This window comes from Lissotriton vulgaris, chromosome 8 (assembly GCF_964263255.1).
Source record: "Lissotriton vulgaris chromosome 8, aLisVul1.2, whole genome shotgun sequence".
In the NCBI taxonomy this organism is placed as follows: Eukaryota; Metazoa; Chordata; class Amphibia; order Caudata; family Salamandridae; genus Lissotriton; species Lissotriton vulgaris.
The window spans coordinates 614,621,439-614,648,157 of record NC_141696.1 but is presented as its reverse complement, the minus strand read 5'-3'; the positions used below and the strand labels follow the sequence as shown (position 1 = coordinate 614,648,157).

Below are 26,719 nucleotides of genomic sequence, written 5' to 3'. Positions count from 1 at the left end.
AGGCACAGTGGCACCACACCGGAGAAATAGCGATCAGCAGAGTGGGGAGATGCTCTGAGTCCCTGAGAGGCGGCTGGGCGAGGTCGGGGTCGCCTCCCCTGGGATTCTATGCTGGTGGGGTTCAGCGCAGGAGTGGTCAGAGGGGGACTGTCCCTGGGCAAAGTCACACTGTGTAGATGGGATATCGGGTGCCAGAGGGGCAGCCCCTGGAGCAGAGCAACCCAGGAGACAGCTGACGAGTCCCGGGAAGGTGTACCCAAGAGTGGTGGCTTGGTTCGGGAGGGGTCCGCTTTGTCGGCACTGTCTGCGCGTCTCCCCACCCCAGACGGCCACCCAGCCAACACAGGGGCACAGCAAAGGAGTGTCGAGGCAAAGCCTAAGTCCATCCCGAAGTGGGGGTTTCCTCTCTTTCTACGACAAAGCAGTTCCATCCTCGCATCGGGCACGGGTCCCTATGCCACCCAAAAATGCACAACCTACAAAGGTCTCCAGCTTCTTCACACACACCCCTAAAGGTCCGACAAGTAAAGGAGTAACGCCACCAGAAGGAGCGATGGCCCTCACATATGAGGATTTGATGGCCTCACGGCGTGAATTTAAAAAGGAACTTAGAGACGACATGGAGGCTGACAAGGGGGCCTCCTTCGATGCGTTCAAAGCTGAAATGGGGGCAGAATTATGGCGTTGCAGGCAGATGTAGGCTCAATAGGGACCCAAGCTCTCGATCTGGGAGCAAAATATCAGGAGCTGGAGGACCGGTATGTTCCTTGGAGGCCCACTCCCAGGACTTGAAATCCCAGCTGACAACTACAGTACTACGCTGTGAGGCCCTTGGAAATTGTTCCCAACGGGACAACATCCGGGTGAGTGGCCTGGAGGAGGGTTGAGAAGGCCCTGATCTTGAAGCCTTCATGGTGGGTCTCTTCTCGTCAGTACTGGACGACTCTATGGACCCATTCGAGAGTACATCCGTCTCAGAGTTGGTCCCCGTACAGCAGCTGAAACCAAAAAGCCTAGGACCTTCTGGCAAAATTGAGCTCTTTCAAAATCAAAGAGAAGGTCCTACAAAAAGCGCGAGCAACCGACAAGGTATCCTTCCAGGGCACAACGTGCTCCCTTTATCGAGATGTAGCCCAAGCCACACTTGCCAGATGTCAGCTATTTCACCCAGTCACGATTGGTCTCCGGGACCGCAAAGTGAAATATAGATGGACTTACCCCCTTGGACTGGCCTTCTCTCTGGATAGCAAGAACTATCACTGCACTAATCTGGGTGAGGCTTCCTCCATTCTGGGCATCGAGTTGCCATATACAACCCAAGCATCAACTTCCAGGGGGGTAGAAGACCCAAGGTGTCCATGGATGCAAGGGAGGGCCAGTGGCTACAGCAGCGAAGACCGGGCAGTAACACTCCGGACTGATGAAGATTTGGCTTCCCGCTGCTTTTTCGCTGTACTGCACTCAGGAGGCTAGGTCAAGCTCACTTTTAGAGGGTCCTAGCGGGGGCTTCGGTCTCCTGTCCTTGGGACCTTGCCCACCTTGTCGATTGGCTAGGGCATCCTCGGCTCCCACCACCCCCTCCCCCGTCTCATTGTTGGCACATAGGGATATTTCCAGCAATCTTCACTTTGGTGCCTATGTAACAACGCTATGGGCCTTGGAGACGGAATTTGGTTTGCCCCAAGCAATGCTTGCATCATGGTTCTCCCTTGTGGTAGGGAGCCTACGAGCTTACAGTTGTGGTTTGTTTTGGTTCTTGTTCATATTGTTCGGCTATCACGGTCCTTTATGCGTTGATTTTAGATTGCTGCAGTTTGGCACAGGAGGGGAGTGGTCGGGTGGGGAGAGCTTCCCGGAGTTTAAAGGTTGCAACAAGGGGAAGGTGTGTACACTAGATGATGGGGGTTAACTGCTTAACCTGACGTGTGAAAGGCCGCAATTCCCCTAACAAACGGAACTGGGTTTGGAAATTTCTGCTAGATCACCAGATTAAATTTGCTGCTCTGCAGAAGACACAGCTCCCTTGCAAGGAGGAACAGCGCTTGAAGCGTAGGGCCTATCCACAGATTTTCTGCTTCCCGGCACACACAAAACACGACGGGGTGGCACTCCTCTTTCATACCTCGATACCATTTCACCATCATGATACGAAAACGGACAAGGAGGGGAGGTATCTGATGGTTAGGGGTGAGTTGGGGGAGGGCTTGTACCATAGCCACAGTTTATGATCCTAACACAGGGAAACACGATTTCTTGCTCTCTTTTCTTAGCGCGTTAGAGGGGTTTGCATGGCGTGACATTCTATTGGTTGGAGACTTTAATATGATTTTGGACTTGGCGATGGACAACTCCCACTCCCAAAGGGCAACACGGGGGCTCTTCAGCAAAACTCTAAAAGAAGCAATTGTGGGGTTTGGACTAGTAGATGCCTGGAGATCGACCCACACCAGGACCCGAAACTACTCCTTCTTCTCACACTCACATAGGGTGAAATTGGGTTCCCATCACAGTATAGAGAAGGGACTGACTATCCTGGAGTATGTCCTATCTTGTTCTCGGATCATGCACCATTAGAGCTGACCTTAGACTGGCCTGCCCCACGTTCCAGATTTGCCAGGTGGTACTTTATCTCTGCTAACGTAGTTGGTAGACTCCTCGGGAGGGCCTCAGAAAACAATCACAGATTTCTTTGACCTCAACAACCTGAAGCAAACCTCCCTAGCCAATAACTGGGACGCCTTCAAGGCCGTCATTACCGGGAAATGCATTGAACTAGAGGCCACGCTTAAGACGCAACGCAAGGGGGAAAGCCTTCTTCTCGAGAGTGAACTGCGCACCGCCGAGAATGATAATAAGTCTTCCCCCTCGGTACAAACCCTCCGTAAGGTTACTCATGTTAAAGGGAAACTCCAAGCGATCTACATTAATGGGGCCAAAAATACTATTTTACGCTTCCAAGCCCGTAATTATGAGGGGGGGCGGACAAGGTGGGCTTGTTTTTGGCACGCCAGCTAAGACCCCGAAAGTAACTACATTAAGTGCATAGTGGATGGGGAAGGGGTCCTCCACCAGAGCGAAGCAGGGAAGGCTAAGGCTTTTGGGGACTTTTATCACTTCTTGTACATAGCGGACCAACCAGATAAGCGTGCCCAAGACCAATACTTGGAGGGCCTCACCCTGCCCCAGGTTTCCGCCTCAACCAATGAGGAGCTGAGTAGCCCCTTTACCGCTGAGGAGGTTCAGAAGGTGATCGATTTGCTTAAGCTTCAAAAAGCGCCTGGTGCTGACTGTCTTAATGCCCACTTCTATCGTACTTTCGCTCCGGAACTTGTCCCCTGCCTGGTAATGCTCTTCAATTACATCGCTGCCATGCATAAGGTGACCCCCTTGATGGGTGAGGCCCTGATCTACGTCATTGCCAAACAAGGGAAAGACCCCTCTCACTGCGCCTCCTACAGGCCGATAGCGCTCCTAAACCTGGACGCCAAGCTTTACAAGCTTTACAATTTTGGCCGCCTGCCTGGAAAACATCATGCCGTTCCTTGTGCAGGCCGAACAAGCAGGTTTTATCAAGGGGAGACAAACCCATGATAACCTAGGAAGAGTAGTCCACATCATGGAGAAAGCACAAAGGAAGGCAATATCTACTGTCCTTCTCTCACTGGGTGCAGAGAAGGCCTTTGACTGGGTGGACTGGGCCTTTATGACCCGTACTTTGCGCCAGTTCTAGACTTTTATTGGCATGGTCAGAGCAAATTATTCTGTGCCACGCTCTAAGGTCCTGGTCAATGGGCTTGCCTCGGAACCTTTAAACCTCCCACAGGGCACTCGTTAGGGGTGTCCTCTATCCCCCTCCTATTTGCGCTCAGCATCGAACCCTTAGCGGAGCGCATACGTTCCAACCCGGATATAGGGATAGTCCCATTTGGCACGGTTGAACATAAGATATCCCTCTTTGCGGGTGACATGCTTCTTCTAGTCACAAAACCACAATCCTCTCTCCCAGCGATCCAGGCTGAACTCACCTCCTATGAAAAGGCCTCGGGCTTCAAGGTGAACCTCTCAAAATCTTTCCTTCTTAACCTTACGGTGCCTAGGGATACCATGCTGGCTATTGAGGGTGTGACCCCTTCCGCAGTCCCCAAAAAAACATTAATTACCTGGGCATAAAGCTCACCCCCAAGCTGGAGCACCTCTGTGGAGCTAACTATCCCCCTCTGTTGTGCCAGCTTAAAGCGGACTTTGTGAGATGGCGAACGGCCTACCTTTCCAGGATAGGGTGGACGAACACTATGGAAATGTACGTTCTCCAGCGTTTGCTGTATCTCTTCCAGGGACTTCCAATCCCCGTGTACCGGGCACTTTTCTCTGAATTAAAAACTATGATCATCAAGTTCATTTGGCAGGGGCAGAGGGCAAGGTTCTCCAACCGAGTGTCGGCACGGCCGAGGGAGGAGGGAGGGTTGGCCTTACCAGTCTTCTTAGGATACTATAGGGCGTCCAAATTGGGGGTGATCACGGAGTGGTCCCTGCGGGAATCAGAAATACTCTGGCTTCATATTGATAGACAAATAACAGGGAGAACGATCTGGGAGCTCAGGGAGAACGATCTGGGAGCTCAGGGAGAACGATCTGGGAGCTCTTGTGGAAACATAAACAGCATCGTCCATGCAATGTCTATTTCAGTACTCCCATGGCTACCACCCTAGAGGTTTGGGATGCCTTGAACCGATCCACTCCCCTCACCACCTTTCCGTCCCCATACATGCCCATATACTTCAATCCCGAATTTCCTCCTGCACTACAGAAGGGTCCTTTTGAGGTTTGGAGGAGGGGGGGTGGGGGGGCGTATGTTTTCTCATCTGTTTGAGGGGGGGGGCGATTATCCTTCCCAGAATGTGCCCGTTGGTCAGCAAGGCGAAGGAACAGAAGATGACAATTTTCTCTGAGGCCGAAGACTGGTTCACTTCTGTGTGAATGACAACATTCTGTTGAAGGACAATGACTGAAGGGCCAACTCGTTCCCCTGTGCTCTATGCCACAGTGGGTGGTAGGAAAATGTTAATGGCACCACAAAAGTGCAATTAATGAGGAAGTTGAAAAATAACTCCTGTCTCATAAACTCGAAAAAGAAAGGGGGCATAATCCCAAGCCCCTATCGCTACCACAACGTCACTTTCAGTGACGTTGTGGTGGCGATAGGGGCCTCGCCATATTCACAAGGCAGCGTTAAGCCACTTCACGTGGCTTAACGCTGCCTTGTGAATAGGCCCCCTTTTACTCTGTGTTTAGCATGAAAGGGGCGTGCAGTGGGTGTTGTGGTGGGTGTTCCACCGCAACACCCATTGATATGTACACAGCTCCTATTTACGCTGCCCTTGTGAATATGGGGCAAACATCAAACTAAAGACCAGGAAAACCCTGGTCTTTTTTTTATTTATTTTTTTAATTATTTTTATTAAGATGTTTTGCAGTTATATACAGGGCACGACAAAATTAATGAAAAAAAGTAAAATAAGTGCATGACATTAAGGAAAAACAAACAATAAAACATCAACAGGCGAGATAGAGAAATCGACATCCAGTTAAATCAAAGGAGTGAGGTAGTTTGATCCAGAATGTTATTCCAAATTGTATAACCTGAGTGTAGTTAAACAAAATTATCCTTTCCTCTTGTTTCTGCACAGTCAAATAACTATCTCCCATTATAACCAACATGCCCATTTGTATCTCATATATGAACCTCATTTAACCAAATTTCAGACAATCCTCCGTTTTTAAACTGTTAAATCATCTCTCCACCTCGTTATAGGATCCCATATTATCTTGCCCAGTTTCCTTCCCCTTTTTCCCTTCCTTGCATAAATCTCTTTCTCCACATTATGCGTTGTTAATAGCTTAGCCAGCCATTTATGAAAAGTAGGTGGTGTAGGGTCAATCCATGCTGAAGCTATACATAATCTCAAAACAGACATTGCAACAAATAGAAGTTCCCTCCCACAGAATGGTCGTACGTCCTCAACATTGACTCCTAATAATATAGTTCCGGGAGTTAACGCAATGTCCGTTCCTAAAATATTATTTATGAAATATTCAATGTCTTTTTTTTAGTAGATCTAAGTGAGGGCATGTTGCAAATACATGTTTTAAATCGGCATCTAAGCTTCCACACCTATAGCACTTAATACCCACTTTACCTCCCCATTGTGCTATTTTAGCGGGTGTATAGTATAAATGATATATCGTTTTATAATGTTGCGCCTGCAATGGTGCTGAACATAATAGAGAATAACTCTTTTCTAGGGAGATACCAAAGCTTTCAGAATTGATATTAAGATTATCCTTCCATTTTTCGCTCCATTTTTGGTAGTCATCCCGTTTTATTTTTATCAGTTCAGCATATAGCCTTTTAATTGTGCAGTCTTGCCCCCCCTTGAATTATCTCCATAATAGAGTTACGCCTAAATCCCAAAACACCTCCTTTTTTATTCAGAAGAAAACTCCTGACTTGTAAGTATTTGAGGAATTGCCTAGTTTCTAGATTAAATCTAACTTGTAAATCTGAGAATTGAAGGATTCCCTGGTCCCCCTTTACATCCCCTATAGTTCTAATTCCCTTACTTTCCCACTCTGCAAATATAGGTCCCGAAAAGATATCTTGTGGGAGATTTAGATTATATGAGAGTCTAGTGTACGAGTTATATTTCCCCAAGCCTATTTTTTTGGCAAAGCTTTTCCAGATTTCATATGCTGCTATAAGCGTCTTAAACTTTGTCCTCTTATAATAGCTGGCCTCTGTAAATTTCAGGAAAACATCCTTCACTTCCATGCCCAAGGTTAATCCATAGATTGCTAGTGATCCATATTTGCTCCACTCCTCTGATTCTTCCCCTCCCAACATACCAATCATATTCTGTAGAGCCGCCACCCAATAATAAGATTTTAAGTCTGGAACTCCCCAGCCTCCCCTTTCTCTCGGCAGTGTCATGAATCTAAGGGCTCTTCTCGTTTTCCCCTTTGCCCAAATGAATCTATTTATTATACATTCCAGTTTTTTAAAAATTTTACCATCAAATAATAAAGGTATTGCTCTAATAAAATATAAAAATTTTGGGAGTATCAACATTTTTACTATATTCGTCCGCCCCACTATTGACATATGCAACTTATCCCACCTATCCAAGTCTTTTTCTACTTTCTTAATCAAAGGATTGATATTCTTTTCTACTAAGATATCCAGGTCTGGCATTATGATAACCCCTAAATAAGTACCTTCCTGCACCACTCGATTATCTGTACACGGGGTAAATGAGTTTTTTATTATCTGTGTTTTAGATGTTTTAGGTGTTTAGACTTTCACATTGAGTAAAGTTATAGGCCTATACGATCCTGGATCTTCCGGGTTTTTTCCTTTCTTTAAAATTACTACCACCTCAGCACTCCCCCATGACTTAGGTGCTGATTTGCCCAGCTGTGCCAGTTGCATAACCTTCAATATTTCTTCTATCAAAAGGTCCCAGAATACTTTATAAAATTCTACAGGAATTTGATCAGGACCTGCTGCTTTGCCGGAGGGCAGATTCCATATTGCCTCCCTGATTTCTTCTGTCTGCAGAACTCCCTCTAGTTCATCTGCTTCCTCTTCCTTGAATATATCAATAGGGATCTCTTGAAGATACTCCTCCATTTCCTCATAATCTCTTTGAGAATCATGACCCTCTAATTCATCGTCATACAACTTCTCATAGAATGTCCTAAATACTTCCCTTATTTCATTCGACTCTGTATGAACCGCGCCCGATGTATCCCTGATTTCTCTAACTATACCCACAGCTTCTTGTTGCCTTGTCCGACTAGCCAGAATTCTGCCTACCGACTCACTTAACTCATAGCACTTCTCTCTTTTAGTATTATAAATTTTTGCTGCTTTGCTAGCAATTTCGCCCTCTGCCTCACCTTTTACTTTCACTAGTTCAATCCAGGCCTTTTCCAAATCCCTCCCCGACAAAACACTATTTTCTAAGTTCTCCTCTGCCTTAAGAACCTTCTGAGCTAGTTCTGAATTCCTCAGCTGAAGTTGTTTCCTTTTATAAGAATTATAGCTCTTTGTTTCCCCTCGTACTCCAGCTTTAAAGGTGTCCCAGACCACTCCCGTTTCTGCTGTGTCCCTGTTAAAACTAAAAAAATCAATAATCCATTTATTCATATGTTCTATGTATTGTTAGTCTTTCAATAGCTCTCTTTCGAAGGTCCAATTTGTGTATTGTCTAGTATTTGTTTTTGTTGCCATAGTAAGTATTAAAGGGTTGTGATCACTAAGGATCCGTGGCAGCCTTTCTATCTTTGAATTTGAAATTGTGATGCTTGAAATGAAAAAATAATCTAATCTTACACATATTCGATGCGGAGCAGAGTAATATGTAAAGCCTTTATTATCCATTCTCTTTTTCCCCCACACATCTGAGAGAGCATTATTTAAAACCAGACTGTGTAGTGCCTGATATACTTTCTTTTTCCTGCCTTTATATTTTCCAAAGGAGCCCAAACCTAATCCATCTGCTCCATTAATATTAAAATCACCTCCCAATATAATTTTTGGTGCCCATGTTGCTAGCTCGACATCTAAAAATTGAAAGATATCGGGATCATCCTCTGTTGAGCCATAAATTGTTGCAAACGTTATCCACTCTCCATCTATGAAGCACTCAACCATGGCCCATCTTCCCCATTTGTCCTGTGCTTTCTTCCTGGTTAAGATATTATTATTCCTAGCTAAAATAGCTACCCCTCTTTTTTTAACCCCTTGACTTGAGTGCACTAGAAGATGAAATCCTAGCTGAGTCAGGAAGTGTGCTTGTGTTGTCATAATATGAGTTTCCTGTATAAATACAAAATCCAGATTCATTTGTTTCAAGGCTAGCGCTATTTTTGCTCTCTTTTGGGGATCATTTAGCCCACATACATTCCATGTTACAACCCTAACTCCCATTGTGCACGTTGTCGCATATCTTTTCCCTCCTACACTCTCTTCTATACCCTATCCATTTAGTTATCCAGCATATTATCAACACTCCATTTACGTTTTTCCTTTTATTGCCTCCTTTAAATTGTCGACACCCCACCTGTTCCCCCTGGCTTGAAGATGTCCTTTTTGAACTCCATCTCTCTATTGTGTGTCCTGCCGTGCCCTGCTCCCCCCTGAGTCCCACCCCTCTCCCCCTTCTCTCTCCCCTCCCTCCCCCCCCTTCCCCTTACTGGCAAATAGGTCAATCCTGACCTATGTGTGACAGCCGCACCCCCCCAGGGGAGTTTCCCCCAGCCACTCCCCCTTAGTACATCATTTTGAAAAGTTAAATCATATTATTTGAAGACATGAAAAGGCTCCGTTATTTCTTTGTAATAGCAGCTACTTGCTTTAAGCTATCTATACGATCAGATTGTATATTTCGATCCCTGTGTGTTCTCTCTTCTCGAAGAAAAGTCAAGTACTCTTGCGCACCAATTTCAGAGAAGAAGATTCTAAACTGACCATTAAAGCCTACTTTGAGGCGGGAAGGGAACAATAAGTAAACTTCACAGCCTATATTCTGGAATGGTACTATGAGTTGCCGCATACGCCATCTTCTTTCCACTGTTGTGTGGCAAAAGTCTGGGCGGGCAAAAAAGGTTATGTCTTTATAGGTTCTTTTCTTCGTGGGTTTAGCCTTCATTATCACTTCCTCTCTTAACAGGTAGTTTCCCACATAGACAAGAATTGCCCTTGTTCTTACGCCCGTACTACCCTTTTTCTGTACAAGGGGAAAACGGTGCGCACGTTGCACTTCTTTGTCCCAGTCCCATGCGTCCATCTCTGGAAACGCGCCTTTCAACAGGTCTACGACAAAGGCTCTTATATCTCCTCCTTCCTTGCCTTCCTCCACTCCCAGCAGTCTTATATTGTTTCTCCTCTGTCGATTTTCGAAGTCTTCCAACTTCTAAAGTATGTCAGATTCTGTTTTCTCCTGCATCTGCCATCTCATCCTCAATTTTGCCAGTTCTCTGTTCTACCTCCATCAATCTACCTGTCGCCTCAGCACACATTTCCTGTACTTTGTGGAGAGATCTCTGTATTTTCTTGTTGGCCCGCTTGGCTCTTTGGCTTTCCAGCCGGGCTTCCCCTTGTATCTGTTGCATTGTGGAAAGTAAAAGATCAAATTTGTCCTTATACAGGTCTGTATCTGGCTTATCCCGATCCGGCACTTTAGATATGCCCTTTTGTGGCAAAGTTTCTATCTTGCTATTTCTTACTCGGGATCTTCCCCTAATCATAAGGATTTTGCTTTTAATTTTGGGTTTCGGATTGCTTTCTTTCACCACTCTATTCTGCGCCTTCTCTAGACGTAGGGAGCAAGTCTCAGACTCTTGGGATTCACTCAATGAGAGGTTCTCCGACTCTGCCGAAGAGGTGATCGATGACTCTGTCTCCTCCTCCTGCTCCTCCTCCTCCTCCTCCAACTCATTATAGTCACTGTCATCGCTATATAATGGCCTTTTAGTAAAAGGTTTAGTTTCACTCTTACCCTTGCCCTTATCTTTAGGGATTGCTCCTTGGTTTACTCCTTGGTTTGATACTGGTACTTTTTTAGCTTCAGTTGCGGCAACAGTTAGTATTGTAGTTTGTGGTTTACCTACGTCGCCAATATTCAACCCTTCTCCAATGCAAATAACAGTCTCAACTGATGCACATTCATCACCACTTTTTGCGGCTTCAGACTCAATTCCAGGCTCCTTTACATTTTTACGTGCAGATATTTCCCCCTCCTCTGTAGGATCTTGTTGCATGATCCGGAGTTCAGCATGCCCTGTGTTTATATTTTGCATTTCCCCCTGTGGAACACTCTGCTTCGTTCCCAGACCTCCATTCGTATACACATCGCTTACTTGGGGCAATACATCTATCTGATGCATGGTCTTGTTTGTACCTATTACATCTTGTGGGTCTGTGTTTTCCGCATTCCCTCTGCTGGCTCTATCATCCAGTGCACTGATATCCACATTGCACATTTCTGGCAGCAGCCTGGAGCAGGCACTATGTTCCACCTCTACCTCACGCCCAGGACCAGGATCTCTCAATAAACCGGCCCCTCCAGCTCCAGCTCCTCCTCCTTCTCCTTCTCTATGGCGCTTCTCCTCCTCCTCCATGTCTTTGGCTCCGCCTCCGTTGAGCACTCCGCCTACTAAAGAATCGTGAGGCACACATTCTGTAGCCTGCGATAGAAGCGAAGGTGACTGCTGAGCCGACATCGCTCCCTCCTCTGCACCCGCTGCTCCAGGCACGCTGTCCGCGATACTTCCCGCTTCCACCACCGCTGCCGCCGAGTGCCCTGCAGGCTCCGTTGTCGGCTCTGTGCCTCTGGTTTTTGTCAGCAATTCCCTTTGTGAGCCTGACTCCGCGCCGTCCACTACCGCGGGTACAACCCCCGCAGCTCTCTGCAGCAATCCTGTTTCGGTTCCCAGCTCAGTGCACACCGTTGCATTATACGCCGGAACCGCTGGAGTCGGCTCCATTCCAAATCTCAGCGAGCCTCTCGCTACCGTTGATGAGGAAGAGGGTGAAGAAGAGGGTGTTAGCCCACGTACCTGAAACGACTCAAAAATCAGGGGCTGACGCAGGATCGCCTCCCTCAGAGACTCTGTAGCCAAGTCCAGCACAGGTAATTCCTTACGTCGCTCTTCTCTCTTCTTCTGGCTTGCTAGCAATCTCTCCTCTTCACGTTTCTTCGCCGCTTCTCTGCGAGTCTGTGCCCTTTGTTGTGCCTTAGTTCTCAGATTAGCTGCAGGAGTATCGGGCTCGCTAGATGTCTCCACTTCTTCTTGCCTCTGAGTGCTCCTAATAACCCTCAGCACTTTAGGGGCCATGACACGCTTGAAAGCCTCCCAGATCTCCTGGCACGATGTAATCCTCCTTTTTACTTTAAACAGTGCTGTCTGCCAGGCGCTGCTCGTTGCTCTCGAGTCTGACTTCCTGCTATGCAGTACCAGTGCCTCTATCTCCACTCCCACAAATGACCAAACATATGTGATATCCAGCATCTCATCATCCAATGTAGCAGAAAGAATACAGCTGCAGATCAACTCTGAGCCATACCAGCATGCGTTAGATGCTAAACAGGCATTGGGTCCAGGAGAGTGGCTTGGGTGCTGCTACCCCCTACGGACTGTCGGCAGCCATCTTGCCTGCGAGCCCCTGCACAGGCCGAAGACTGGTTCACTTCTGTGTGAATGACAACATTCTGTTGAAGGACAATGACTGAAGGGCCAACTCGTTCCCCTGTGCTTTATGCCACAGTGGGTGGTGGGAAAATGTTAATGGCACCACAACAGTGCAATTAATGAGGAAGTTGAAAAATAACTCCTGTCTCATAAACTCGAAAAAGAAAGGGGGCATAATCCCAAGCCCCTATCGCTACCACAACGTCACTTTCAGTGACGTTGTGGTGGCGATAGGGGCCTCGCCATATTCACAAGGCAGCGTTAAGCCACTTCACGTGGCTTAACGCTGCCTTGTGAATAGGCCCCCTTTTACTCTGTGTTTAGCATGAAAGGGGCGTGCAGTGGGTGTTGTGGTGGGTGTTCCACCGCAACACCCATTGATATGTACACAGCTCCTATTTACGCTGCCCTTGTAAATATGGGGCAAACATCAAACTAAAGACCAGGAAAACCCTGGTCTTAAGTTGGCGATATAATGAGAAATGCTTTTATTTCTCCTCGTTTTTGCATTTTTCATGTGTGCTACGTTGGCATTTTGCTGCCATGGTTTGTTTATGTACAGGAAGGTGTCCCTTCCTGTACAGAAACAAACCTTTTTTTAGAATGCCGTTTTGTAACTTTCATGTGTGCTGCTTCATGCAGAACACATATAAAATACCATTTTGTAACTTACGCTTCTTTATGTGCAGGAAGGGACACCTTCCAGTACATGCACCAGAGTGCAAGGGTGTCTGCAAGCAGGGAGGGTTGTGTAAGTGTGCCTGCGTTGGCGCTAAGTTGTGAAACCTAGTGCCATCGCACGGAGAAAAGCAAGGCTGGACCACATTCTTGTGAATATGGTGCAGCCATGCTTTTCCGAAGTGGCGGAGGGAGGCGTTAAGCCAAGATGGCTAACACCTCTCACCTCCAATTCCTTGTGAATATCCCCCTCGAGGTTTTGCGAGCTCCTGCAAGTGTACATTTTTTCGACGCACCTTGTTAATACATCAGTTGCATTACAAAATGGAACGGCAGATCGCAAACCACTGGGTCTGATTCAGAAAGATTTTGTTGTGATCTACTCCCGGGAGGCAGGAGACAGAGAACAGTCACTGCAAAATCTATCTGATTCAGGCCCATTCACTAGTTTGAATCCTGACATTTTTTAACAATAGGCGCGCATACCTTAAAGAGATCCAACAATTCGCATACTTTTATTAAAGCACTGTTGGCGCGTTTTAAGGAGATAAAATGTGTAGGCCCTTGCTTTGAACTTTACCTATTCTATTAAAACACCAAAGTGGCATCTATGCAATTCATTCCGATCTATTGTAACACTTTGTATGAACGGACTGGAACTTAAACAACGATTGAAAAATATTTAGTTTATGACATAGGCCCTGCAAAATATAAAATGTTGTGCAACATCTAATGCTCCTCCTGCAAAATATAAAATGTTGTGCAACATCTAATGCTCCTCATTGTGAATAAGGGAACATGAGTACCTGAGAAATAGGATAAAGGTGAAATGCATTGAACTGCCATAGTAACAAACAGCTACAAGTCAAATCCAACAGATAATACTTTTTAGACCCACTCATTCAAATTCTGTAATTCTCTTTACTGATATTAAAAAGTATATTTATTTGGTATGTTTGCTGCTACACTTCAAAGTATCGTCAAACCTACGTAGTGTGTCCTAAATATCGTCTGCAAAAATGTAACCCCTTTGGAATTAATGAACTCAAATTCTACACGAGACGGGACGATATTATTTTGTAAACTATGTTTAGGTATTTATTTCAGACCATGTATCTATCTGTAGATATTTCTGATATCGTTCATGTAGGTAGCTGCCCTAATTTCCCTCGAAGACATGCCGCAGCTAAATATCATTGTGCCTGTGCACGTTCGCGCCCAATTGCCCAATGAGATAAGATAAAATAATCCTTTATTAGTGTGATTATTAAAATCATTGCAACCGTTTACATTAAAAAAGAAACATAGGTAAATAGACAGGGAATCGGATTATCCGATTTTACGTGTGCTTTAGTTCTCATATAAAGTCAGAGAGGTTGATAAACATTTTCAGAGTAACATCACTAGTGTATAATGGTTCCAGGTCCCTGACTGGAGGGAGATCAGAAGCCAGTGCTTCCCGGATGTGAATAAAGTGCATGTTCTGTGCTCCAGAATCGCAAATGGAAGGGTTTCCAGCGCAGTTGAGACCCAGAGATTGAAATCGGTTTCGTGGTTTATGGCTTGATGGGGTCCAAATCCCTGCTGGGGGGGGGGGTAAAGTGCAGATTCTATGTGCCAAATAGAATAAAGTGCAGGCTCTCTGTGCAAAAATCGCAGATAGAGAAATTTCCAGTGTGATTAAAACCCTAGATCATCGGTTGCAGTGTTATTAGATAGCTCGAGGCAGGGACCTGGCGACCACGAGGTCAATCATTTTTTTTTTGCACTATGTCACATGTGCATAAACCTTCCTTAAACTGAACCCATATAATTTCATTTCTCCGACCCCTTCTAGGGGAAGTTATGACTCTGTCAATGACATACGAAGTCCTTCAAAATGAAATATTGCATTTGTACTGAGAAGGGTTTTCAACTTACGTCCTTAGTAAGTTCGCTGTTTTCATATATGTGTCTGATCTCTTCGCTGCTGAAGTCGGTTGATGTCTCTGGACTGGTTGAACTGTTGGAGGTTACTTGGGGGTATCTTCTATAGTAGTGGCTGTATCCAGTAGTGTCACTCTCGTACATGGGGTTGTATTTAACTGCATTTTCTACTGAGGACAAGCTGTCACTTGGTCTTCTAAAAGAATGAAAGAATGCATATTTGTTAGAAACGGGATTTCTGGTGGGCTGGCCTATGAACCTGGACCAGGAAGGAAACACCACTCTGGTCAGGGTAAGCTAGATACACAATAAAAGAAAACCTGTTCTTACCCTCTTGTAGCTTGACTCAGAGCAGTCAGGCTTATTTAATGAGGCAATGGGTAAAGTATTTATGCAACACACACACACACAGTAGCAAAATCAATACACCAAAAGGCTCCACACAGTTTTAGCTCAATGGATTATATTCTGAACAAAACAATACCAAAATTACAACAATCCAATGTACAGAAGTTAAAATATTGAATTTCAAAAGAATACGTCTAAAATGGCACTTGAAAGCAAATAGCGCTTTAGGGGTTACTTGAGGTCGCGTTGGACTGAGGCAAATTCAAAGTTCGGGCTGACCACAATGGAGTGCCAGCCGGCTACAGTACCCAAGCAAGCCCCGGTCAACAAATGATCTTTCCTGGTTGCAATAGTAAGGTGTGTCATGGGATGCATCGATGCGGGTCCTGCAAGTAAAGGATGTGCCGATTTTCTCCACGCGCTTATGGTAATGCCTCAGTTCCGTAGAAGGGTGGTGGAGTCAAGAGGCATTGAGCAATGCACCGGATTTTACCACGCAGACAAGGGGATGTGTTGATCTTTCTAAACTGTAGCAGCCTCCATACACTCGATCTCAGGAAGCAAAGTGCTGGTTCCGATGCGATATGCCAATTCTACTCGAGCAACTGGGCCGATGCGCAGGTTCTGCTACATGCAGACATGATCTGCATTGAAGTCCATGTTGCAAGTATCTAGGCCACTTCCAGTGAGCCAGGCACAGGAGCAGGGGTAGAGACTTTGATATCCCTTGGTCTCAAGCAACAGGAGGCAAGCCAACAAGCCCTTGGAGCACACTTGGAGTGAAGGCAGAATTAAGCGCTCCTTCAGCAAAGTCAGAGAACAGCAGGCAGCAGGCCAAGAAGCAGAAAAAGAGGCCTTCTTGATCAGCAGTCCAATTAAGTCCTTTAAGCAGCACAGCAGTTCTTCTGGCAGAACTTCAGTTACAAGTCCAGTAGTGTATGACTTGGGTATACTGGGTATTTCACCCCCTAAAAAGTGCCTCTGATATGGGGGCCACTTCAAAAGAGATCTCTCAAGTGCACAAGTATCCCTTTAACCCTGTCTTGTCCGCCAGACTATCTGTGGGGGTTAATCAATCCTTTGCGTGGGGACAGGACACTGCCTATTGAAGTCCCTCCCTTCCATCCTGCCCAGGCAAGGCTGTAAGAATGCAGATTTATGTAGATGGTTACTCAGACACGCCTATCCTTCCTGTGTTGTTGCTGTCTAGAGGGAATGCACAAAGGGTAGCTGTCACCATACGAGACGTGTATTGGAGACAGGCTGTCAGGCACGCAGATCAGTAAGTGCAGAAAAATGTCCACTTCCTATAAGTGGCGTTTCTATAACAGTAATGTTAAATTCAACCTCAACAGTGAGGAGGATTTCTCATTACCATTACAAATATATGAAACTTGAAAAAGATGGTCCTCTCTGAAAAGGAATTACTGCGGAAAAGTGCATTAAGGAATTTCCAATCCTAGCCTATGAGAGAGATATGCATCACAGTAGTGACAAATGACTTTGGGTGTTTGTCACTACAAGGACACATAAAGAGTAAATACACATGCCTTACTTTTTACTTACATGTCACCCTGCCCTTAGGGTTACTTAGTACTTAGGGCCTACATTAAGGGTGAAATATGTAATAAAAGGGGAGTTTAAGGCTTGGCATGTAGTTTTAAATACCAAGTCGAAGTGGCAGTAAACTGCACACACAGGCGCTGCAGTGGCAGGCCTGAGACAAGCTTGAAAGGTAACTTCTGTCGGTTGCATAATTAGTGTTGCATCCCACTAGTAGCATTTAACTTACAGGCCCAGGGTATATGGTATACCACTTTACAAGGGACGTACACGTAAATTAAATGTGCCAGTAAGGTATACACCAATGTCAACTGTAAACAACAAACTTAGGGGTCTAAATTAAAAATCCAATTGTGATTCTATAGTATTGTGCCTATGCCAGCTCGTGTGCGTAGGAACAGAAAATAAGTAGAACTAACAAACCATATCACCAAAATGCGAAACACCAGCAACTGTAAGTCACCCTTAGTTGAGGATTCCCATCAAAGTCTTGTATGGATCAATGTTCTCATCTGGTAATCCTTATCGGGTATTGTGTCTCTTGATCATTGAGACCACCGGCATACCCTGATAACCGGTTCGAGGTAACGACCCACAATCACTCGGTTGTACCACATGGTGTTGATATGATGGGAATGTGCAGTGCAAAAATGATATATGTGGTGGCTAAAAAAGGATAGGGAACTTAACAAAAACCTATTTTAATAAACGTCAGCGCCTTCCCATTTAAAAACAAGAACAGTATAACATAATCATCGCAGTACACACAAATAGCTGCGACGAGACCAACATGTTTCAGCCACAACGGGAGATTCCCCAGGCTTTCGTCAGGGTCTCTGTTCTATATTAATGCTACTGCTTGTGAGTGAGTAAAAGTGTGAAAAACTATATGAAAAAACACACAAGTGAAACACAACAGTAAAGGATATAATGTTCCCTCATCTGTATAAACTCCTCTCTTCGGCACCTGGTGTCTTAGTAGTGTCTGTTGGAGACAAACGTATAAGTGAATCGCATTCAGCTACACTGGTCTGTTCAGAGAGATACATAGTTCATGAAATATATACAACTTCATTACTCACCCAGTGTGTCCGGGGAGTGGACCTCACCTCTTCCTGGACCTGGCTCAGGATATGTGAGACCCCGCTCTACAAGGACAGAAACCAACTTTGTGATTACCGTGAGCAGAGGGACCAAACGTTGATCTGCTCTGACAATTCACAAACTACGAGGTCACAAGGTCTTCTGTACGTAGAGTTAACTAGCATATAACAACTAGTTCCTAATAAAAACCTCCTATCCATTCTATCGTTAGCTATAAGCTTAAGATGTAGCCACGTTTATACAACTAATCAGAAGTTAAAAGACGATTGACAAGCTGGAAAGCAGCCTAGATCCAGACCCTGTTGATTAAGCATTTTAAGGTCGGACCAAATTCAGTACTGATAGACTTTAGCTAAAGTCTATCAGTACTGAATTTGGTCCGATTAGTTTAGTTTAGATTAGTTGTATAAACGTGGCTACATCTTAAGCTTATAGCTAACGATAGAATGGATAGGAGGTTTTAATTAGGAACTAGTTGTTATATGCTAGTTAACTCTACGTACAGAAGACCTTGTGACCTCGTAGTTTGTGAATTGTCAGAGCAGATCAACGTTTGGTCCCTCTGCTCACGGTAATCACGAAGTCGGTTTCTGTCCTTGTAGAGCGGGGTCTCACATATCCTGAGCCAGGTCCAGGAAGAGGTGAGGTCCACTCCCCGGACACACTGGGTGAGTAATGAAGTTGTATATATTTCATGAACTATGTATCTCTCTGAACAGACCAGTATAGCTGAATGTGATTCACTTGTACGTTTGTCTCCAACAGACACTACTAAGACACCAGGTGCCGAAGAGAGGAGTTTATACAGATGAGGGAACATTATATCCTTTACTGTTGTGTTTCACTTGTGTGTTTTTTCATATAGTTTTTCACACTTTTACTCACTCACAAGCAGTAGCATTAATATAGAACAGAGACCCTGACGAAAGCCTGGGGAATCTCCCGTTGTGGCTGAAACATGTTGGTCTCTTCGCAGCTATTTGTGTGTACTGCGATGATTATGTTATACTGTTCTTGTTTTTAAATGGGAAGGCGCTGACTTTTATTAAAATAGGTTTTTGTTAAGTTCCCTATCCTTTTTTAACCACCACATATATCATTTTTGCACTGCACATTCCCATCATATCAACACCATGTGGTACAACCGAGTGAATGTGGGTCGTTACCCCGAACCGGTTATCAGGGTATGCCGGTGGTCTCAATGAGAAAGAGACACAATACCCGATAAGGATTACCAGATGAGAATACTGATCCATACAAGACTTTGATGGGAATCCTCAACTAAGGGTGACTTACAGTTGCTGGTGTTTCGCATTCTGGTGATATGGTTTGTTAGTTCTACTTATTTTCTGTTCCTACGCACACGAGCTGGCATAGGCACAATACTATAGAATCACAATTGGATTTCTAATTTAGACCCCTAAGTTTGTTGTTTACAGTTTTAGTTCCAGTGGGGGATAATACTTAGGCTTGGTCTTTAAACATCCCTCTAGCCCTTTAACAGTGTATGGTTTTTTGTATACACCAATGTCACCCTGTTTCAGGGAGAAGTACATGCAATTTAGCACTGTTAGGACTCTTAGCACTTTAACACTGCTAAGACCAACAAAAAGAATCAGCAAAACGGGAGGTAAAAAGCATAAAGTGTGGGGTAAGACCACCCTAAGGATGACGGTCTAGCAAAATTGCTAAAATGAGGAAGGGATTCTTTCAGTGTCATATGCACACACATATCCCAGGAATAGCTCCACTGCTTCCACAGACGTAGATATTAATATTGGTTTATTTGTTAGACGTGAACTCATAGCCACATTTACTTTACCCAAGAAAAGCTCAAATTAATCCTATAGCTCAGTGTGAAAGAACAGCTGCTTTTACTGAGACCCTTGATTTTGAAATGTTTAGTACTATTAACATAAAAGCCACTTGAAACCAAATACATCAAGGTACTTCCAAAATTACAGTAAAACTACTTACTGAAAATCCATGGCGAGACACTTTATGATACAGTAGCATTGTAATGTATGTGAAACTATGAAAAATCTGTGTTGAGTGTCTGGTGGCAGACAAGTATTTTGTGTAGTGTTGCTACTTTGGCACTATAGGTTTCCAATTTTAAGGTATATAAATAGCTCTTGGAACCACCATTATTAGAGCATAAATGAATGAAAGCCAACTATAAAGCAGATAAGACCTCTGCTTGTTAGACACAATTAAGAGTAAGGTGCTCAGAAGAGATCCACAGAACTGCACACAGGTCACTTCAGAAGTGGTAGAATTGCTTCGCAGGAGCAGCTCCTCCTTGTGAACTGCTAATATGATGTGCTTCTCCAAAATACATTTGAGTACATAAACTGAAAGCAGTAAAGCAAGAGAAATTTGTCTCAAGCAGGTAAATTACCTGTGTGAGGAGACTGAGGCCTGCACAGACAGCTCATGAAAATATGTCAAACAATGCATGAATTGTTACACTTTGGTAGAAAATGTATGATGATGCTAGGGATAGGCAGCAGCCATAACAAATGGCAGGAGGTTACCAGCAAACTGTAACCAGATAATATAGAGCGAGAGTAATCCAAGACTCTTCCCTTCCATGGAAGTCTATTTTTAGGTCTCATCTTTAGATGTCTGTAGGTATACCTTTTGTGTCCAGGCCATGGCATATATTTTGAATGGGATATGGGTCAGCCATGAGTGGATGGCTATTTTGTCTGCCTCAGTTATCTATTCTTGATTTGATGGCATTCCTTCCTTTCCTTGTGTTAGTCCCATTCCGGAGCATTGTGATCCCAGTGTTATGAATGAATGTGTTATATCCTTCCTCAGCATACTTGAGAGGACTGTTTATTTATTTCTTAGTGAGAACTGGAATGCATGTGTTTCCTTGCTCACACCCCTGCTTTCCTCTTCAACCCTTCACTCACCCAAGTTCTGTGTTCTTACTCCCCAATCATTCCTGTTCCAACCGCTGCCTGAGTACATTTTATTTTATTATTTATTTATGTATTTACTCAGGCCTCACAACTGCAAAGTGGGGCAGACTGCATGCTGCCTTTCACAAGCTTGATGCAATTTTTTTTCTTTAATATTTGTATATGGGTCCTAGGCGCTGGAGGTAAGGGTGCTGCAGCACCCTCAAAATAAACAAGTTGGACATCAAGAGGTGAATGAGCACTACAGATGCTTTTAAGTTTTTGTTTAATGTCACATTTGTTATGCATTCAAAGGCAAAAGTCACATTTTAGGCTATCTGTCTGATTTAGATCTCAGCAGACCGATTACTCTGTCACAAAGGTGACGGATATCGAATCCATCACATATAAATCCCATAGGATATAATGAGATTTATTTTTCATGGACAAGATATCTATTATTATTGTGACAGAGTAAACTGTCCGCCGAGATGAATCAGGCCCTATCTTTTCTGACAAATGGCTGCTTACTCTTTTAAAATATAGATTGGTGTTTAAGTTTCTTCCTCTGACTGCAATCGAACAATGTCTTACAGACCCATATCTCTGATAAATACCAACACTAAAGTTTATTCTAAACTTTTAGCAATGCGATTAGCCCCTCTTATGCCCCAATTGGTAAATGATCAACAGCACAGCTTTGTTGCTGGGAGGGACACCACCACACATGTTAACATGGCTATTACCGCTTTTGATGTGGCTACAACTAATCTCACCCCACTCGGAATAAAACTTTTAGACGCAGAGAAGGCGTTCGACCGAGTGGGGTGGGATTATTTGTGGGGAGTCCTAAGGCAATTTGGTTTTGGAGGGCGTTTTTTAAGAAGTATTCAGGCATCATATAAGGACCCTAAAGCTAAAATTAGCTATGCCGGGGCACTCTCCTCAACTTTTTTAATTCTGCGGGGGACGCGTTAGGATGTCCGCTATCACCTCTGCTTTTTGCTCTCTCCATGGAGCCATTTATTAACGCTTTGGAAGCCCAAACCAAGATTGCCCCTATTTTGCATGAAGGCAAAACTCAGCTAAATCATCCGCATATGTGGTAATTTGTAATTTATACCACCAATGTTGTGGATGCCTTAATAGGGATAATGACAGAAGCTAATAATTTCGGGACAACAACAGAAGCTAATAATTTCGGGACTATCTCAGGCCATAAATTAAATATAAATAAAACACAAGTTATTATGAATTATCAGGCTAATCTACCAGTGCAAGGACCCTGTCAATCTGCAGTTTATCTAGGGGTAAAGATAGCATCTAAAATTGCTGATATAAATTCACTAAATTATGATCCTTTATTAAAAGAAGTTACCAATCTTCTGAAAAAATGGAACAAGATCCCATTAAACCTCATAGGCCGTATGAATTTGATTAAGATGAACATTCTGCTGAAGTTCTTATATTTGTTTCATTCCATACCTTGCCGTGTTAATAACTTATTCTTTAAAAAATTAGATGGCATTTTAAGTAGTTTCATTTGGGACTATAAGAAGGCTCGAAGGTCCATGACAATATTAAAACTCCCACCTGAAAAGGGAGGTTGAACTTCCCTGATTTCAGAGCTTATTTTTTTGCTTCTTTATTAGACTGGCTGCGTAGCCTATTTGCCCCTAATAATCAATTTTTTTTTCACCAATTCATGCTCGGTGGTCACTCAAAACAATTCCTGGAAAAAGTACAAGACCCAAATTACTTCAAATGTGTAAAATTTAAGACTGCGACAGACGCCGTATTTATATGGAAACAGATGTTGACTAAGTGTAATACTTCCTTTTTTCACAATGAGTTGCCAATATGGGACAACCCTGGGCTTCCATATATTTTTAGAGATAAAATTGGTTGAGAATGGTATTCAGACATTAGGAGATCTGTATGGGATCGACGGTCTTTTACATTTTGAAACATTGCAACTTTTGTATAAACTGCCTGAAAAAATGAGATATAAATACATTCAAATTAGGGACTACTTGATACGTAAAATGAGTCTCATAGAAATCACTAGTTCAGATATATGGACTTGTTTCTATTCTGTGCATAGAAAATCATTAATTAGTCTGGGATATAAGTGTCTTAGAATATCTCTGCTGCCTTAGTCAATATTAGTAAAGCCGTCTAGTCTTCCAGTTTGAAACTCCAATCGTATAGAACGGTTAGTCAACTTTATTACACCCCATTAAAAATTTCAAAATGGACACAAAATAACTTCAATAATAATCGCACCAAATGTCCTAAATGCGGTCTGGTGGCAGCAGACCTCATACATATGATATATTCATGCCCATCACTAACTAAATATTGGTTGGACATAGAAAATATCTTAACCCAAAATCAACTGATTAATTTTCCATTAAACGCAGCCGCAGTACTATTGTCCATATACCCGGTCAGCCCTATCTATAAAGAACTGCTAAATATTACATTGGCTTGTGCTAGACTGGTGATTGCTAGGGCTTGGATTTCTCAGAACACTCCTCATACAACCGAATGGTGGACATTGGTTTTCGAAATTTACACTATGGAAGATGCTATTGCCAGGAACAGAGGAATTAAAACTAAAAAAAAGTTTGCTAAGATATGGGGAATTTCTTGCAATGCTAGCAATGATTTGGATCATGGATGTTCTTTCTGTTTACGGCTTTATTAATTATTAATGATTTGTCTTTATTAGGAATTATTGTTCTTACTTTTGTCTGTGTCTTTTATAATATGAAACTTCACCAAATTGAATTTGATTTATTTTATTTTTCTGATTCTGTATTTGGATATGTTAATCTCCATGACTTGCTTGTCAAATAAAAACATTTTAAAAAAAAAGGACTATCGAACAATGTTGCTGGGGTACTGGAGTGTGAAAGGAAATGATGAAGGATGTCAGTTTCTTCTAGTACACAACAACATTTATATACCTGTAAATAAACTGTGCGATTGTAGCAAAACATACCAGCAGCTAGTTCTGAAGTGTGACAGAAACATGGATTTTAATGAGATCAAAACAAACTAAGACACTAATTGGTGATGTGTTTCTGCAAATATCTATCATTGGCACAAGTGCCACACATTATCATTGGTGCATTTCAAAGTTTTATCAGTAAAAGTATTTGTCAGCGCACATTTCGCTCCCATCTCACTAGAAAATGTGCTGGCTGTAAATTACAGTGCACTGCTACACCTTGCTTTAGAAATATGTTTGTGCCAGTGTGCTCCAAAATGCTCCACTGGTTACATACCACACCCTCACCAGTGTCCTGCTGAATACATTTGCTAAACTTGTTCTTTCAGTAATGCATGGATTTTTACAATCCCTGGGCCTGATTCACAAAAGTAATCTGAGACAAATTCCTAACTTTATGGCTTTCGGTACTCACAAAAGGTATTTAGTAGTAGTAAAGTTAGAGGAAATTGGCTGCCACATTTAAGTTTGGGCAGTCATGAGATGAACGCATCAGGGATCAGTTTCTGTTAAACTGCAACATTGACAGAATAAGGGAAGAGCTGTGGTTGAAGGATTCTCAGCCTTTATCTGAGGTGCTCATTGTAGCCAAATATTAAGAACATAAGGTGGCATGTGTGAATTAGATTGAGAAAGACACTAGAGGCAAAAAGGAGGTTCAGGCAATAAAGGAGGAGGAAGGTGGTGTTTAAGTACTGAAGGATAAGAAGAGTTGGAAAGGGAGAAGAAGTGAGGCTACCTTTAAAGGCAACGGTTTGGAGAGAGGGAGTCTACATTCACTGTACATCATTTCAGTTGTGGGGAGATTGGACACAATGGTAACTCTAGGGATTTTCCTGCAGCAGAGGTTGTGTGCAACAGATGTGGGAAAAAAGGACACTTTATGGAGTGTTGGAGAAATGAGAGAACCATAAGGAAAAATGTCAACCACAAAGTAGCTGAAGTATGTGATGGGATACTTTTCCAGATGACAGATGTTGACTCAGGGAATCCTAAAGATAACATTGGGAGAGAAGATGTGAAAGTGGGGGCTATGTTTGATTCATGTTGAAGACTAACTGTAATATCTGATATCATGTTTGAAAAAAATGTTAGTGAAAAGATTAAATTAAAGAAGATGAACATACAACCAGAAGGTTATGGGGGACAGTTTATAAAGATGATGATAAACTTTACAGCAAAAGTTAAAAACAAAGTTAAAAACAACTGACCAAGAATTACTACGGCAGTTGGCTATAAAGACTTGCGGGTACAGGGACTCCTGGTTTCTTTGGGGCGGGAGAGCTCGTTGGGAGCAGAAAGTTGAAAGGCAGGATCTTGTGCAGTGTGGTTGTCAGCATGAACATCAAATGTGTTAGTGCCATTTAACCAATAAATCTGATCTGAATTCTCGAAAAAAAACAAAGATAGGTTTTATGCTTCCAAGAATTAGGTCTCACTAAGAGAAAATAGTAGACACCTAACTCTTTTTGAACGGGCCAGACTATCTTGAGAGCCTAATGTGTTCCCTCAGATTCAGGGGCAGACAGTGGATCTAGATGTTAGAAAATGTATGACTTTTTTTATAGAGGAGTGTTTAGCAGCAATCTGGGGTGTCTCAAAACATATGCGCACAGGATATAGTAAAAAAATTAGCTACTCTAGTGGCAACATAAATAACAAAATTGCTGATTAGTATGCAAGGGGTGGTTAAGGTGGAAATAAGTTCAAGCACCTCCAAACTGCACTATTTCTCTGAGAAGGCACAGAATGGTCGGCACTGATTGTAGTGGCCAAGAAAGCTGATGGGAGTATTCACTTGATTCACTTGTGTGTAAGGGCATTAAACAAAGAAGATATGGTGGATGTGTTTGCATTGTTAAACAATTCTGAGATGCTGGAAGTTCTTACAGGGAGTATTTTTTATTCACTTTGGGGATATATAGGGCCATCTATAACAAACATTTTGCTCCTTCCTCCTACCTTTTCCTGACCTACTGTAGTTGGTATTAGGACTTTGGGCACTTTACCACTGCTATTTAGTGCAAAAGTGCATATGTTCTCTGTGAAATTTGTATTATGGATTGGTGTTTCCATGATTAGTATATTTGAATTACTAGTCAGTCCCTAGTAGTGTGCACTGTGTGTGCCCAGGGCCTGTAAATCAAATGCTGCTAGTGGGCCTGCATCACTGATTGTGCCATCCACACAAGTAGCCGTGTAAAGGTAACTCAACCCTGCCATCGCAATGTCTGTGTTCAGTCTAGTGCTGCCATGTCGACTTGGCAGGTGCACCCACTTGCCAGGCCCGAACCGTCTGTGTTCAGTCTAGTGCTGCCATGTCGACTTGGCAGGTGCACCCACTTGCCAGGACCAAACCTTTCCTTTTCTTACATGTGAGTCACCTCCAAGCAAGGCCCATGGTACCCCTGTGGGCACGGTGCAGTGTGTGTGCAAGGTAGGAAATACCCTGATGTGTGTGGCATGTCCTGATGATGTAATACTGCCAATTCCATTTTTCACTTTTGAAAGGCTATCTGGCCCATAGGAGAGCATGAGCGTTAATTTATAACATCTTATAAATACAACTTCCTATTGGGACCAGATAGCAAAATAAAGTTTAGTATGCCTGAATTCAGAATCTAAAGATGGATCTTTTAGGGAAGGTAATTTTTACATTCTGTGTTTGAAAATACCAAAGAACATAGGTATTTTCATGCTTAGTCATCCTGTGTTCCTCTGCTAGGATGTCCATTGATTGTCTGGCTTTGGAATGACAGGGGCTGTGGATGTGCAGCGGCTCCATAGAATCTGGATGAGTCAGGGCTGGGCTAAATAGACCTGGGCTGCATATAAATTTGTGGGAGGAGATTTACTTGCACCCGAATGGGCCTGGTCTGCTGCAGACAATGCTGTCTCTACCTCCTACTGGGAAGTTAGG

General features: G+C 43.5%; 1 protein-coding gene across 1 annotated transcript in view; it reads right to left on the bottom strand.

The window, feature by feature from the left end:
• The window catches only part of IMPG2 (interphotoreceptor matrix proteoglycan 2), a 904,006-nt gene that overhangs the window by 59,496 nt on the left and 817,791 nt on the right, over positions 1 to 26,719 (bottom strand). The window contains exon 19 of the mRNA XM_086934482.1: positions 14,851 to 15,052. Within this exon, the coding sequence (XP_086790608.1) occupies positions 14,851 to 15,052 (202 nt within the window). The remainder of the gene's footprint in view (positions 1 to 14,850; positions 15,053 to 26,719) is intronic.